Consider the following 16170-nt stretch of genomic DNA (forward strand, 5'->3'; position numbering starts at 1 on the left):
ATAGGAGCATTTGAAATGTGGATATGGAGAAGACTGGAGCGTGTGAAATGGACAGACAGAATAGAAAATCAAGCTGTACTGGAAAGAGTGGGTGAAGAAAAAGTTATGCTGAAACTGATCAGGAAGAAGAAAAGAAATTGGTTGGGTCACTGGCTGAGAAGATATTGCCTACTGAAGGATGCACTGGAAGGAATGGTAAATGGGAGAAGAGTTCGGAGCAGAAGATATCAGATGATAGACGACATTAAGATATATGGATCATATGAGAAGACAAAGATGAAGGCAGAAAATAGAAGATTGAAGAAAGCTGGGTTTGCAGTGAAAGACCTGCCCTTGGGCAAAACTCTGAATGGATCTAATTGCCATTAGGATGGACTGTGGAATTTCTTCATGGATTTCCATAAATGAGTAATACAAGAATATGGCCCTTCCCCCCCCACTTCTCTTCATAATCTGTACCAACAGAATAATCCTCCTCTGCAGACAAGATACCATGCATATTTCAGTACAACAGTTCTTTGCTGATGATCACGTCACAGTTATCTATGTCATAAGATGATCTTCACAGAACTATTTCATAATTTTTAACTTACAGTTCCCATTTTCTGGAATGAAATCATATGTATGGAGCTCTACAGTAGTGACATTTATTGAAAACCTAATACGAAGATATGCACATAATGTTTTATTACTAAAGCCAATCTTTTGAACGATTCAGGATTTAATTTATCATTTACTGCAGACAATGACATGCCTATAATAATTGAAGGGTTCAGAACCATAGTGGACTAAGTGCCATTTACTAAAACTGTAGAAGATAAGGGTTAAAATGAAGTTATTACCATAATTCAATGGAAACATATAGCAAGTAATATAAAGTATACACATTAAAACTAAATGATATGTCAATCTTAATTAAACTATGGTATTCATTTAACTTTAATCCTTGCTTTCTCCGTTTTCAATAAATGGTGCTTGGCCCACTATGGCTCTGAACCCTTCAATTTTCAAATTTGTTAAAGTAACAGGTATCATTAATAAAATTTCATATCATGTCTAGTATTCAAGCAAACCAGATCAGATTTGGTTTAGGGACATGAAGCATGGACAGTACAGTAAGAATAGTAGATGAGGTAAGGCTAACAGCAGCAGATCAGGTTTATAAGCAGGACTGCTAAATGTACTGCATTGCTCTACCCCCACAAGAGTGAGGACGTACTGATATATCTTAACATAGAGCCTATCACAAGACAGGAATACATACAAAATATGAAGAATTATTGGCCTTTTGAGGACATATTTTTCTTGATTATTAATACAATTTTATTGAACTATTTGGAAGTATTACACATCCAGGCATTGTAGCTAAATCTTTTGTAAGAAATGTTCTTTTTTTTTAATCCTGTAAAATTTGTGTAATCCTATGTATATTACAACACTAACTACGAAATTATGATTTACCAATATTGTGAATAAATGTTCATATTTTTTAAATAGTCCCACTCCGTGGTGACGTGGTCTAAGGCATCCTGCCTAGGACTTGCATTACGGAATGTGCGCTGGTTTCTAGTACTCATGGGGGAAGAAAGTTTCTCATGAAATTTCGGCCAGTGTCCATCTAGCATCGTGATGCACTTGGGGAGCTACGACAGGTAATGAAATTTGGTTGCAAAAGCCAGCTATAACAATTGGAGGGATCATCGTGCTAACCACACGATATCTCCATTCTGGTTGGATGATCGTCTACCTCTGCTTCAGCATCTGAATGTGAGGCCAGCAGCTGGCTGGTCGGTCTGGGCCCTTCAAGGGCTGTGGTGCCACAGATTATTTTTTTTTTAATAGTGTTGCCTTAAGGGGTTAGGTACAGCTTACAGTAGTAAAATTTTTGGAAATATTCAACATTTTTTTCCTCCATTACTGTATCTTGTACAACAATGAAAATTGGTATGTGTAAAACACTGCCCTGCTATACGAAAAAAATATTTTTAAGATTTAAAAAAGTAGCTATTATTCTTTTTTTTTTTCTCAAAATTCATAATGGGTAGTTCACTATGCAGTGATGAAGCTTTCCATCATAATTCATAAACTTGTTAACTTTTTCATGTTCTCTCTCTTTTATTTTATTGCTGAAACTCATGTTTACAATATCATGCTCTTTCAACTACATTCCTTAATTTTTTTTTTATTTTGTGTTAGAAGAAAATACTGATATTTGACCACTTTTAAAAATGAATTTATTTTTTATCAGACAGTCTATCACTTAACTTTTAATTAAATTAAGACTCAGAACATATGACACAGACTGAAACACGGTAAGTATAACTTTCATTTTACAAGATTTTTAGAAAATTTAAATAAAAATGCATTTACGACTTGTTAAGTCACAAATTGTTTCCCGTTATGCTTGCAAAATCCCTTGGAATGCAGTTTTACAACCCTGAAGAAAAGGTCATTGTCCACTAAGGGCTGTGCATATACCTGCCGATGCAGCACAGTACAGTATACTGCAGAAATGCTCTATGCAGTATTATCTTTTACACTGATTTTTTTTTTCTTAAAGATTGTTTCCCACTAAATGTATTGTATATTTTATATCTTTTACTAGGGGACATACTTTCTCCACATTAAATACGAATTTGCGGTAAATCGGATTGCACTATATCGGGCTTTTACTCTATTTCACTAATCAGACTTAAGATGCAAACAAACAATAAATTGTTCTTCTTCTGATATATCGTCAAGTGGGATGAAACTGTAGTTAATTCTGGGTTATGATAAATAGGAGAGAAATTGGACGGAATTGGAACAGGATTAGAAAATAAGTACTTGAAAAAGATCTCTAAATCATCTAACAGCACAATTTGCAGTTTCACGTGAATCTGCACAGAACAACAATACTACTGAAATTGTGATCGTACAAGATTTCAGTGGCTCAGAGACTATTTCCAACAGCAACCTCAAATTCAATTTTGTAATTGGTTTCTGCAGTCTGTACATAATGGAACTGTGATTCCAGAACTGAAATTGGTTGCTGATGAAGCATGACCACATTTATTAGGATAATTCCTAAAATAATCGTTACTGGAGTTCGAAAGCATTTAATTAGTTACTACACGAGCACCCATCATATGATATTCGTAATATTCTTCATAGCATTACAGAAGAACTGGGGCTAGTCTCCAACAATTTATTGAAACTTGTTGACGAACAAACGGAAGATTTGTTGTAATTTAAGGTAAAGTTAAATACAATGATAATTATACTCTCAATCAATCTTGGAGTTTGATCAAAATATGTGTACGTCTTGGTTGAAGCAGGTTTCATTATGGCAGGCAAAAGACGGTCAGTACAAGTTGGGGACATTCAAGTTTGAAAACCATGTATTTTGAATCATTTGTTCTACAATTCATCAAACTGAGTCCAATCTACATCTTTTCTCAATATGCCATTATTGTATTATTCATCTTTTAACTAAAGAGTATTTATTAAAAAGTTGGAAATATGTCCTTACCTCAGGAATGAATTTACAGGAAATTTAACAACCGATGGAGGTGTGTTCAAACAGTGCCAGTTATTTCAATTTCTCCATTAAGTTATAGGCCAAATCTTCATTGGTTGCCCTGTCAAGAATAAATTATAATTTTCTTATAATGAATCTGTACCAATAATATTGATAGTTTTATTACTAGGTACTACCTTTCTTTCTCATGTAAATAGGTTTCCTTTTGGTGTTAACTCAGCATAGAATTTCATTACACAGTGGAACTTTAAATTAGCCATATTGGTAGTTCTAATTTTGAATAGAAGGAACTCAGATTATACCGGTACCTAATTATTTTTTCCGGTTTAATCGCATTTTAAGATCGTTGCTTTCGTCAAGTTTTTCTGATTTAATGAATCACTTAACTGTACATATTTACATGATAAAAGAGATGCATGAGCCACTGTAGATATTTGGGGTGAACTTGCAATCGAAATTCTTTGTTGGGTTTGTCCCTAATATTCGTAGTTATTAGAGGCAAATTCGCAATCGAGGTTCTTTGACAAATTTGCCCTTAATATCCACAGTGCTTCACATTTGCTTTATTATTATTTAATTTCTTTACTGTAATAGGACGTTTATATTGGTGATTCTTTACTTGCTACAATTTCTTATTTTGCGTGTTGCACAAAGAAACAATAACACTACAATGATCTGTTAAATAATAATATTTCAAGACAATACTAATATACAGCCAAATCTCCATATAACGATTATCATTGTAACAATAAACTCCTCTATTGCAATTAAAAATATAGTTCTCGGCATAAAAAGTATTCCTTCAATGTAAAAATTCTCCTGATGTAATGATATCCTCTATTAAACGATACACTTTAATGGTCCCCAGTGTAATATTTTCTCTCTCTACTACAATAAAGTCCAATAAAATGAAATGTTTGTCGCTAAGGGAGACAGTATTAGTGATGTTCCAGAAGATTATTTAGTATCTTTGGATTTAATAAGGTCTTTGTGTGTGCCAATTTCCTTGAAGAGAGTTCTGAAACAAACTGACATAAGTGATTTCTTTAAAAAAAAAATGTAGCATGTGAATCACTTCAACAGTTCCCATCTAGTGTTAGTACAGTATGTAGTGTCTTTGGATTTAATAAAGTCTTTATGTGAGTCAATTTCCGTGAAGAGAACTCTGAAACAAACTGACATAAGTCATTTCTTTAAAAAAATGTATGACAGTACAATGGGTAGCATATTAAGAAGGTTTCATTGATAATTTTAACACTTTGTACCATAATATACACACCAAGTAAGCTGAACAGAAAGCCTCTTACCAATTTAACTCTTATTTTTAAAACACTCCTTATAACAATACATCTCTTTATAACAATATTTTTGTTTCCCTAAATATCGCTATAGAGAGATTTGACTGTATATTGCAACAGATGACATTGTGTATCAAGGGAATTTCATATACACATAATGAATTATAGTTACAACATTTATACATTGTACCATATGTAACAACTCGTAACATTGCAATCCCTTCAGTCATGATAATACAGTCCTGAATTTTGTTAGTCTGGAAGTGTGAAAAATTTAATTTCTGAGCCAGAAACACGTGAGGTACAATTCTTTATGCGTATAATAGACTGACAGACGAGGATGATGATTAATAAAGTTTAATTTTGACATAGGTAAAAAAAAAAAAAAAAAAAAAAAAGGTAAATTTGACTAGGGGCACTCTCGTTTAGGGATAGGGCTTTTACAGCTAGCTTTAAATCTCTTCTGAAGAAAACAATATTGAAGAGCTTTTATCATCTCCCAACTTAAATTCTACTGATCAGGTTTGAAATTGTGAACCATGAAGCTAATGATAAAACACTGAACTTAAGTTTACGCTATTTTTACATACACATAATATGTAATGTAGCAAAATGTTATTTCAGAACACCTTGAATTCCTGTATAACAACAAATTGTACCTTCACGTTAAAAATAAAATTTGCTCGTGTTATTGTAGTGGAATTGCTGCCTTACAGTGCAAAGGTATTCACAATGGTTGAGGGAGATAACCGGGCACAATTTCTCAGGGCATGCTAAGCTTGCTGCGCAAGCCCAATATTTTTGTAGAATGTGTATTTCTCAAAATGGCGTTACGTACATTAAAATTTATTTTGATTTTTGGAATACTGTATAAGCGTAATACCATCCGCAGGTTGCACACCGCAAGTATCGCAACGCTTGCTCGTTTCTTGGAGCTACAGGAAAGACGCAGGAATAGCGAGAATATGATGCGCGTGCAAGTGCCTTCCTCCTTGGTCTGTCCTAGGCGCACATGCTTCTGTTGTGTGTTGTTTGAAGCTCTGGTCCGAGAGCTACACCAACGACTATTTAACATTACACAGAGCAGTATTGACAGCGGGAATGTGCTGTGATTTGCGAGTGCAATGTAGTTTTTGAGCGGAATGCATAATATATGTTAGCTGCTGCATGTGTTATTAATTCTTAAATATTAATTTGAAGTATTGCAATGAGTTCGGAATTGTGTGTCATTGAAACCTCATTATTAAATCCATTTTCCCGAAGGACTATTCAAGAGAAGACAGATGTAGAGAATATGTGCGCTCGTTCAGTGCAGCTCAATACAACAATGTGCATTGGTTGGCAGGGTCGAAAAAACTAAATAAACTGTTTTGTTGGCCATGTTTGTTATATCGAACTTCTACATCTGATAAGCGAATATGATCCATGACTCATAATGATTTCATAATTATAAAATAAATTATTTATGTGGGTCTGATTATTTTTATTAATTATGAATTATTATATCCTCCCATCTTCCCCTATGAATAAAAGAGCAAGCCTAACTTTCGTGACTAGCATTCGCCCCTGGAGATAACCCTGACAGAATCAACTGGTTTCGGTGGTAATCCGCCAAAATTGGGTGCTGTATCCAACACACTTTATGTAATTTAATTAGTCGAACTAAAACAAAGGAAAGCCACGAAAACCTAGAAGACAAGTAAAATTATCGGGGGGGGGGGGGGGGGACATTGCAAGGAATATGAAGGAATTCAGATGGCCAAAAAAAATCTCAAAGGTTTATTGGAAAACACCAGGACAAAAAGAGACTAAATTAGAAATAAGGAAAGAAAAATGGAGTTGGATAGGTCGTACATTAAAGAAAGCCAAATTGATCTATTGAAAAAATGGCTTAGATTGAAGTGCTTAAGGGAATGGAGGACAAGGAAGCTCAAAACAACCGAAAAGAGAGGCTAAAACAAACATGGATAATATAATGAACAGTTATTGAAAATATTATGAAGGAAGGGAAAACATGGTGAAGAAGCTGGTACAGAAGAAAATCTGGATGAGGCACTTTGTAGATGCCCTATGTCCCTGCTAGGAGATAAAGGAGATGATATTAAAAATATATTACACTGAGTCACTTACATTGGACATTAAGAGGGATTCTTTATAGAGTAGTGTTGTAGACTTTTGAAGAAACGTAAATTCGTAATGAATAAAATTATATTTATTTGCATCAACATTGAAAAAAATAAGACACAAAATAATTTCTGCATATTTGAGACATTAATAACAATATTTCATGCTGAATAATCCTGCAAGGTTGAAAGCTCATTTTTTCCCCCCTGTAAAAAGATATTCAGAACACTAAAAATGTGCTCATATCCTTGCAAAAATTATATCACTTAATTTATATCCTAGCAATCAGAATAAAAGTCAAACAAAGAATAAAATATATGTTGGCAAGTTACATTTCAACAATAAAAGCACCACGTCAAGAGCATGAAAAATGCACTGTTCATGTCAAATGTTTAAAACACAATGTAGTGACAAATATAAAATTTGTTCATAAAATAATGAAAAATGTACTAAAAGATTACGCATAATACAATTAGATCTGCCTAAGTATGGATTATAGAAACAAAAATATTCATATAGATTTGAAATGTTATTTGCGAATATGAAAGATTATTTTAAATAATATGACACACTTTGTCATTAAAACTGTTGATGTTAAAAGCATCAAATTAATCCATGTATGGAAAGCAAATGAAATAAAATCGTAATTAATAGTAAGTATAATTTGAAAACATACAAAAATGGCTTGTTTATTAGAAACGTGAAGATTCACTTTCAGTTGTGTTAATGGCAAGTGAGAAACATGGCAACCGAAAAAATAAGTGTAGCCCAAAATATTTATTCCATTGGTTATTGCTACAGAATGGATATTCTTTTACAATTATTCACTGTTCATTGTCATTTTCTCCTGCTCAAAATACAATTCTGTTAATTCACTATAATAAAACAGGAACTGATTGCTGATTATGAATACTTTGGCATATATGAGGGGCTCACAACTAGAGTGGACCAAGTCCACCAGTGGTCAATTTGTGGATTCATACAATCTCAGATGAAGAAAACTTAGATTTATTTATTGCCATAACAAACAAAGTCAACTTATTTGTTACTCCACAGAGGGCAGCATTTCCTATGTAAGGTGAAGGTTGCTAAGCGTGAGCCAGGAACTTTAAGACTCAATATCTCAGAAGTATTCCAGATGGACTTGGTCCACTCTGGTTGTGAACCCCTTATATACTTTTTAAATTCTTATGGTCTAAGACTTCCCTACTTATCAGAAACTTCAAAATTCATAGTTTCTGCATTGTTTAAAAATGAAACAGATTTATAAATGAAACAAATCTTCTCCAACAGCATAGATACTTAAAGCAACAACACTAATTAAAGTAGTTAATATAAATGAAAGTTAACAATATACATAACAGCACACAAAATTTCTCTCAATCGAATACAGTGCATATTAACAAATCTTCTATTCTCAATTTACATATGTACAACAAATTAATTTAGATAAAAAGGGCTCACACAATTATATAACGTTGCAGAAAATGTTTACTCAGATATAGAGTTTAAATTTTCTATCAGCTTATATTCAAATTCTCACTATCAGTAAAAATAAATAAAGAAAACCATGAGTGTTTTTCAGTTATTATTCAAAAGGAAAGGAAAGCACATTCATTTTTCTCATATATATGATACTGAAAAATTATATTTCGAGATTTTTATGAAAATACACTTTTCATAACTAATGACTCCAAATATATAATTTATACACTGCATCTGCGTACGGATTCATTATTAAGGTACTGGTAGGTATATTCCAAAAGGAATATCCCTACCATCAGTGCTGTCACGGTAATTTTTTTTCTGGCCATACACCTCATCCCTTATGTTTCTCTCTTGAAATATATTATTTTACCTTCATCTATATCACTTTGAACATCATTATTAAAAATCCAGTGTCTTTGGTTGGCACATATGGCAATCACAGTAACTGATCAGCCATTGAGGAGGACTTGTTTCGTTAATGTCAGTTATGCGAACTATTTTAAAATATAAGTTATTATGTTGTAACTGTCGTAACCACCTAGCATCTAACTTTGGACGATTTACAGACATGTTATTATGAATAAGTTTATTGACTATTATGTTACAAATATGATAAATTTTGTCCAAAAAGCAAGAGAAATCTCATATTTAAAGTCTACACAAGTGTTTTATGTTCAGGTAAATTGATCATTTATAAAATAAGATGAATTAATACAAAATTTGTATCACTAGATTGCTGTAATAATTATCTTACATTGTATGTTTAAAACTCGTGTATTTATATTGTACACGAGAAAGTATGTGTAAATAACTTGCACAGATATCTATACAAACATTTTCATGCACTTCAAATTTAAACATACTCTCTTCCACTGCACTCTACATTTTCAAATTTTTTGTGTAGTAATGAATACTTTTATAGTATAATCATGAATGCAAAATGAAATTCATATTGCAAAAGCTTTTCCTTGGAAAAAAATCTGTCAAATTGCTGGTTGTTTTTATTAAGTACCACGCAAACTGTCCAATACAGACTGTGTCTAATAGGCTACCTGGGAAAGATGGTAAACTAATTTTTTGTATACCGGTACTTTAACAATTTTGTCACTGCAAATATTCCATGAAATACATGGGGACAAGTGCATTTTTCAAGTTCTATTACAAACTGTAAAGCAAATATTAGCTGCTAACAAAAAAAGAATGTACGAATAATCATGTTTATTTTGTTTGACCTTGCTCATGTGAATATGGAAGACACTAAGACAAGGAACTAATGTACTATTGTAATAAATGCAGTCACTGCTGGAACTGGAATAACAAAACTTGAGACTTCTTAATTGCAATAATACACATTTCCATTCTTTGGTACACATTTCTCATACACTTCCTCACTGAAAGACTAGTTTTTGAAATGTATTACCTCATATACCATGGGAATATTGAAAACTGAATCACACATTATGACAGTAGGTTATAATAACATTTGATAAGTGAAAGCTATCTTTTTGTATTTACATTTCAGAGACAAATATTTTCATAATCCAACCACTCTAAAAAAGTATTTTTTTTTTTTTTTAGTATTAAAACAGTTGAGCAGATGTTATAAAAATCTTGATATATTTTTCATCAATAAATATTCAATAAATTTTACTCTGAAAAGAAATCATTCGTATCTAAACATAGGTAAACTGTCTTTGGAACTTTTTATTTAAATTCACTATTAGAAATTAACATAATATAATTAATTATAACCTTTTATAAAACGTGCTCAATTGAGACCAAGGTTACCGACACTGATCATGTTTTGCTACTAACTTTATAACAATCAACATCAGTTTGAAATACAATGTCTTAAAGAGTGCTCGTGGAATACAGAAATAAATTATTTTATTATGAAAAATTAGAAATCATGTAGAATATGTTAGAAGTATTTTAACTGTACTTTCATGTAATACTGGTATATATTACCATAACTTGCACTTAACACTGACCAATGAAAGCTTGCACACAATCAATCAATCAATTTATACAAATTGATTACCAAAATTATCTGCTAAAATCAAGATGACAGTGTATATAATAATAATTTTATTAACCAGGTTTCACATTGTTACCATCTTCCTGCGCCCAATTAATGTTCTGTCGCTTTTATCCAACATTCCAAGTCATTTCAATCCCCATCCTCCAGTCCTTCCTCCCGCATGTTGTTGAAAATTCCATCATTCCATATAATCTTGTAGTCTCCTTCCCTTCTTAGCACCATGTGTAACCTATCCCAGTACTTTCTTAGGCAATCTATCCTCTCCTATCATTTTGACGCTTCCTTATAATAATAATAAAAAAAAAAATAATAATAATAATAATAATAATAATAATTATAATAATAATTATAATAATTTATTTATTTATTTATTTATTTAGAATATTAACGTGCAGAAACAACAGCACAAGGCCAATTACAGTTTTGCACGATACAAAACAGAACAAAACAACAAATGATGATGAGAATGAATGATAGAAAATGGCAATGAGATGAAATACAAACAATATAATGGTCTACATAATCAATGATCAAATAATAATTATAAAATTATAAAATTTGTACAATGAGATAATTGAAATAATGGAATAGTCTACATTAATCAATTGACCAAATGCAAGAAATAAAATGGACAAATAATTATTAAAATAAGATCAGTGAGTTAAAAACTCAAAGATATACTACACCTTAAATGGATCCAAGTTGAATCCATGCAAATTAGCATATTTAATGCATCTGCAGACCGGAGAGAGAGATTTAGGATTCTTATTATAAAACAATTTATGAAATCTTAAACCATTAGCAGGAATACGAAGACTGATATTGCTTATGAAAGATTCACAATCAATATCACCCTTAATGACTTTGCAAAAAAATAAATAATCAAGATCCTGACGTCTGGTGAACAAACAACCGCAATTGAAATAATTGCATTTAATCTCATAGTTATAATCGGAATTTGGTAAAAATCTATAAGAACACAAGGAAATAAATTTTCTTTGAATATTCTCCAATTTAGCCGAGTCAGTGGAAGTAATGGAGTTCCATACAACAGATGCATATTCAAGCTTGGATCTAACCAACGTATAGTATAAAATTAATAAACACATAGGAGTGGAAAAAGAATAAGTTATAGACCTAATTAGACCAAGCATTCTTAACGAATGGGTATAAATATATTGCACATGATCATGGAAATATAATTTTGAATCAAGTAGGACACCAAGATCTCTAATACAATCTGTCCTAGTAATTACGACATTACTGAGAGAATAGTTAAATTTTAGGGAGATAGTTTTCCGTGAAAAGGAAATAACAGAAGTTTTGGATTGATTAATTTTCATTCCATTTTCAACAGACCATTGTGAAATTGAATTAATGTCATTTTGAAGAATTTGACAATCAACCAAACTATTAATTTTGCGAAAGATTTTGAGATCATCCGCAAATAAAAGGCAGCTAGAACTTATTCTTTTTCTTATATCATTTATAAATAATAAAAATAAGAGAGGTCCCAATGTAGACCCTTGAGGAACACCGCATAAACTATTAAATGGAACCGAGAGAGAATTACCTAGTCAAACACAAGACTGTCTATCTGTTAAATAATTTTCAAACCAATTAACGTAGTTAGTGGAGAGACCAAAATTACTTAATTTATTTAATAAAATTTTGTGAGGAACAACATCAAATGCTTTGCTAAAATCAAAATAAATTGAGTCAATTTGACCTTGATTTTCAACTATAGGCATTATGAGATTAAGATAGGAAACTAAATTAGTAGTTGTAGATTTCCCTCTTGTAAATCCATGTTGGGCCGATAATAATAATAATAATAATAATAATAATAATAATAATAATAATAATAATAATAATAATAATAATAATAATAATAATTATAATAATAATAATAATTATAATAATAATAATAATAATAATAATACTGAAGCTTAGATTGTAATCTATAATTTGTAGTACAATACAAAAACATATTTGGAAATACTGGTCATATGCTGAATAGAAAAATAATATCGATGTATATATTATGAATACAGGATTGTCTTAAAAAAATTATAAAAAGAGAGAAAAAAAAATGATTTCCATAGAGTTCCATTCAGCTTTCCTACATAATTATAAACTTGTTGACATCGCATTCCTGTATACTGCCCTTACACTTAAAACTGACACTGATGAAAAATTTCATAAAAAAAATCATCTGCCCAGGGATTCAATACAATGATAACAGCACTTCTACAAATTTGAAGACAAATAATGTAGTGAATATAAAGACAAATTAGTTTGACAATAAATATTTAAATATTGAAGTTTTTTTTTTTTTTTTACTCAGTATAATGAACTGCATAAAATATATTTTCGTTCTCATATGTCATTACTCATTAGATTCAAGTGCAAATTTTTCACAAGTGTTACAATTTTTATTAAACAAACTTTTCGTGTCTATTCTAATTAAAATTTATTTGAAAATGGAAACGTCATTAAAATATTTTTAACAATTACGATAATAACATCGGCATAAAGTTGTAGCCATCTTTTCAAAACATATTCTCATTAGCATTAATTTATAGCTAGCTTTTCAGAAAGTACTCGCATAAAAAGTAGGACCCTGCAATACAAATTACTTCTGTCATTCAATCAATTCAGATTGGCAAGGATGAGAAAAACTTATTCCTAAAGAAAACTGGTCAAACAATAGTTGTAGAATAGGTACTTTTATGGTATTTAACTTCATTTTTGAAGAGCAGTAATAAAAGTAAAATTTTGTATACTAGCAAGTAACTGTTAATGGTGGCACCATATACATGAAAATGTGAGGTTCACCATTACATGTAAGAAATGTTGTGATGAAATATATATCATATCATATATACTAGCAAGTCCTATGAAAATAAGAGAAAGGGAAATGTTTTTAATAGATAATACAGTATGCTGAACTGTATGTCAAAATGTATTTTATTAACTCCTTTTAATGTATCACTTGTTTTTAAAGGGATATTTATGTATTCTTTTATTAGCTGTAATAGAAACGTTGCACAAACATAACTTTTAGGAGATAAAAATGAATCTGCTTACTATATAATTTTGCTTCAAACAATTTTATGAAATACAATTATTCACCTGTTTCAGCTCCCGAATTTATTTTTAAATCTAACATGCTTCACATTCTTAGACTGGATTGAATGATTGAATTATATGTATAAAAATAATCTGTATACCGGTAGCCTAATTACATAACATTTCAAACAAGACTGCCTAGAGATTGGATGATGTAGGAAGACGTCCTGAAAGGGCAAACGTGGAAATGAGTGTTTTGATTTCTGTTCCTCTATATTGCTTTATAACACCTCAAATATTCTATGACGTTTGATGCACCAGCCGGAGTAACTCTGTGAAAAGTCACTTTGCTTGGTTAGACTGCTGTGCTCCTTTTTAAGACTTTGCAATGAAAACTAGATTTACTGCCTTCTATACTTCCATGAAAGCAAAAGAGCATGCACGTGAATCAAAACCTATATTAGTAACAAACAGCCCACTGGTAACATTTTGCAATGGTGTGTACTTTTGGGTAGGGTTATGACAAGCATGGGTGTTGAGTAAAAATATGCATTTGCAGTCAGAAGTCTTCCTACCTGACAACATCTCAACAGAATAGTTTTAGCTATACAGTCTTTGAAAAGGTGAAACAATACTTCAGGTTTAATTAAGATTATATGTTACATTAATAAAACAATGAATATACTTGAAACAGTTCGTCTGAGTCCCAGTTTTTAAATGTATGTACAATGTGATTGGTACAAAGAATTTAAGATCTTAACTTTAAAATCCCCATCTATACATAAAGCATGGAGCTTAGCAGGAAATATCATAGAAATATACTTTTATAAGTAACTTCAGTCCTTGATTAATGATACATGAAGATTATTTGCCCTCTATAAAAATACTATGATTTTTAATTCATCTTTACAATGAACACTTGGAAGCCACCAATTTTTTCAAATACAATTAAACTTACTTCCGTCTACTTAATAAACTGTCAACTAACATTTTGTAATTTCAGTCTACATGGCTGTATGCAATGGAAACAATTTGACTTTATTAACACAATAACAGCTGATTCAAAAGAAATTAAAACCATGAATTTTGATATTAACATTTAAAACTATGACAAAATGGACAAAAATTCAGAAAGTGATAAACTTAACATTTAGTTTATGTCATGGTCATTGAAGATATTATCACCTTTACAACAGTTAATGTAAGAAGTGCTTTTACTCATAGGTAAACAGTGGTAATAACAGAATAATGAGATATTGCAACTGGGAAACTAATTAAACGTGTAGATTTGTCTTCAAGACAAATAATATGACTGGATGGTCCAAAATATATATTACCGGTTATTAATATCTTAACACAGTAACATTTATTCTAGTTTCTGAAATTGAAATTTTGTAATAAGTGCAACTAAATTATACATATAGCAAACTCTCGATTACCCATGCATGGATTATCTGGTTTGGGGGTTATCTGTGCACCATTGAAGTTTATTTTACTTTATTGTAGTCACGAAATTTTGATACGTGTGAACCAAGCTGCAAATATGAGTGTGTGAGTCTCTAAGTGACCTTAGTGTGACAAGATGTCTCTTCCCACTTTATTCCCTGATGCAAATCTGATTATAACATGTTTATAAGGCTTATATGTATATTTCGCAACTGACGACCAGACGAAATGATTAGCTTATTGATTGGTTGAAGACTTTTAACTGATAACAACAATCCTTGTTATCCTTATCTGTATGTACACTTGGTCAAAATGAAACTGGCCAGCCTCTTGAGCAGTTAAAATTTTCTATGTCCCTTCGGATGAGTACACAGTTCACTACCATAAACCTCTGTGCACCATCTTAGTTAACTCCATAATACAAGGCGCTGATTTGGACTACCTCCACAGCATGCTTCCAATCTTCGTAGAGGATTTTTTGTTCTGTCCTTTCTTATATTTTTTACAACTCGCTTTGGTGTAATATAGGTAGTCAAATAATTTTGCTTATGTTACCGGTACTTCATGTTACTTACAGATAATTACAAAATTGGTGAAAATTTGTGCACATAATTCCAGGAAATCAGGATATATTTTGTCATCAGAATTATGGTTTTTCTTCTGTTTACAATTAACTTACTACGTTTAGGCCCTGATAATCACGGATTTTGATTAGTATAATAATCATATTCCCTGTAGCACAACTTGCAAATTAATTATTGCCAATTATTTAATCATCAACATATTTACTGAATGTTCCTTAGGCAAGAGAGTATAAAGCAGCAGGGATTAATAAAATAATTAACACAGCATTTTAATACCTCCACAGCATGCCTGGTGTGGTTAAGCTACTTAACTTTTATGCAGACAGTTCGCGTTCAAATCTTCGTAGTGAATTTTTTGTTTGTCCTTTCTTTTATTTTTTACAACTTGTTTTAGTGTAATATAGTCAAAATAATTTTCTTATGTTAAGTCATGTTACTTGGTAAAAATTTGTGGTTATAATTCCAGGAAATCAGGATATATTGTCATCAGAATTATGGTTTTTCTTCTGTTTACAATTATTATGTTTAGGCCCTGATGATCACGGATTTAGGTTAGTATAATAATCATATTCCCTGTAGCACAACTACCAAATTAAT

General features: G+C 31.3%; 1 protein-coding gene across 2 annotated transcripts in view; it reads right to left on the minus strand.

The window, feature by feature from the left end:
- Positions 1 to 3438: 3438 nt before the first annotated feature.
- The window catches only part of Cht11 (Chitinase 11), a 36361-nt gene continuing 23629 nt past the window's right edge, over positions 3439 to 16170 (minus strand). The window contains exon 7 of one of the 2 annotated variants that reach the window (XM_069847720.1): positions 3439 to 3620. In XM_069847720.1, coding sequence (XP_069703821.1) covers positions 3609 to 3620 — 12 coding nt within the window. In that variant the 3' untranslated portion in view covers positions 3439 to 3608. Of the gene's footprint in view, positions 3621 to 7012; positions 10754 to 16170 lie in introns of those variants that run through there. The other variant, XM_069847719.1, reaches the window with a different exon arrangement.

Source organism: Periplaneta americana, chromosome 15 (genome assembly GCF_040183065.1).
Source record: "Periplaneta americana isolate PAMFEO1 chromosome 15, P.americana_PAMFEO1_priV1, whole genome shotgun sequence".
Classification (NCBI taxonomy): Eukaryota; Metazoa; Arthropoda; class Insecta; order Blattodea; family Blattidae; genus Periplaneta; species Periplaneta americana.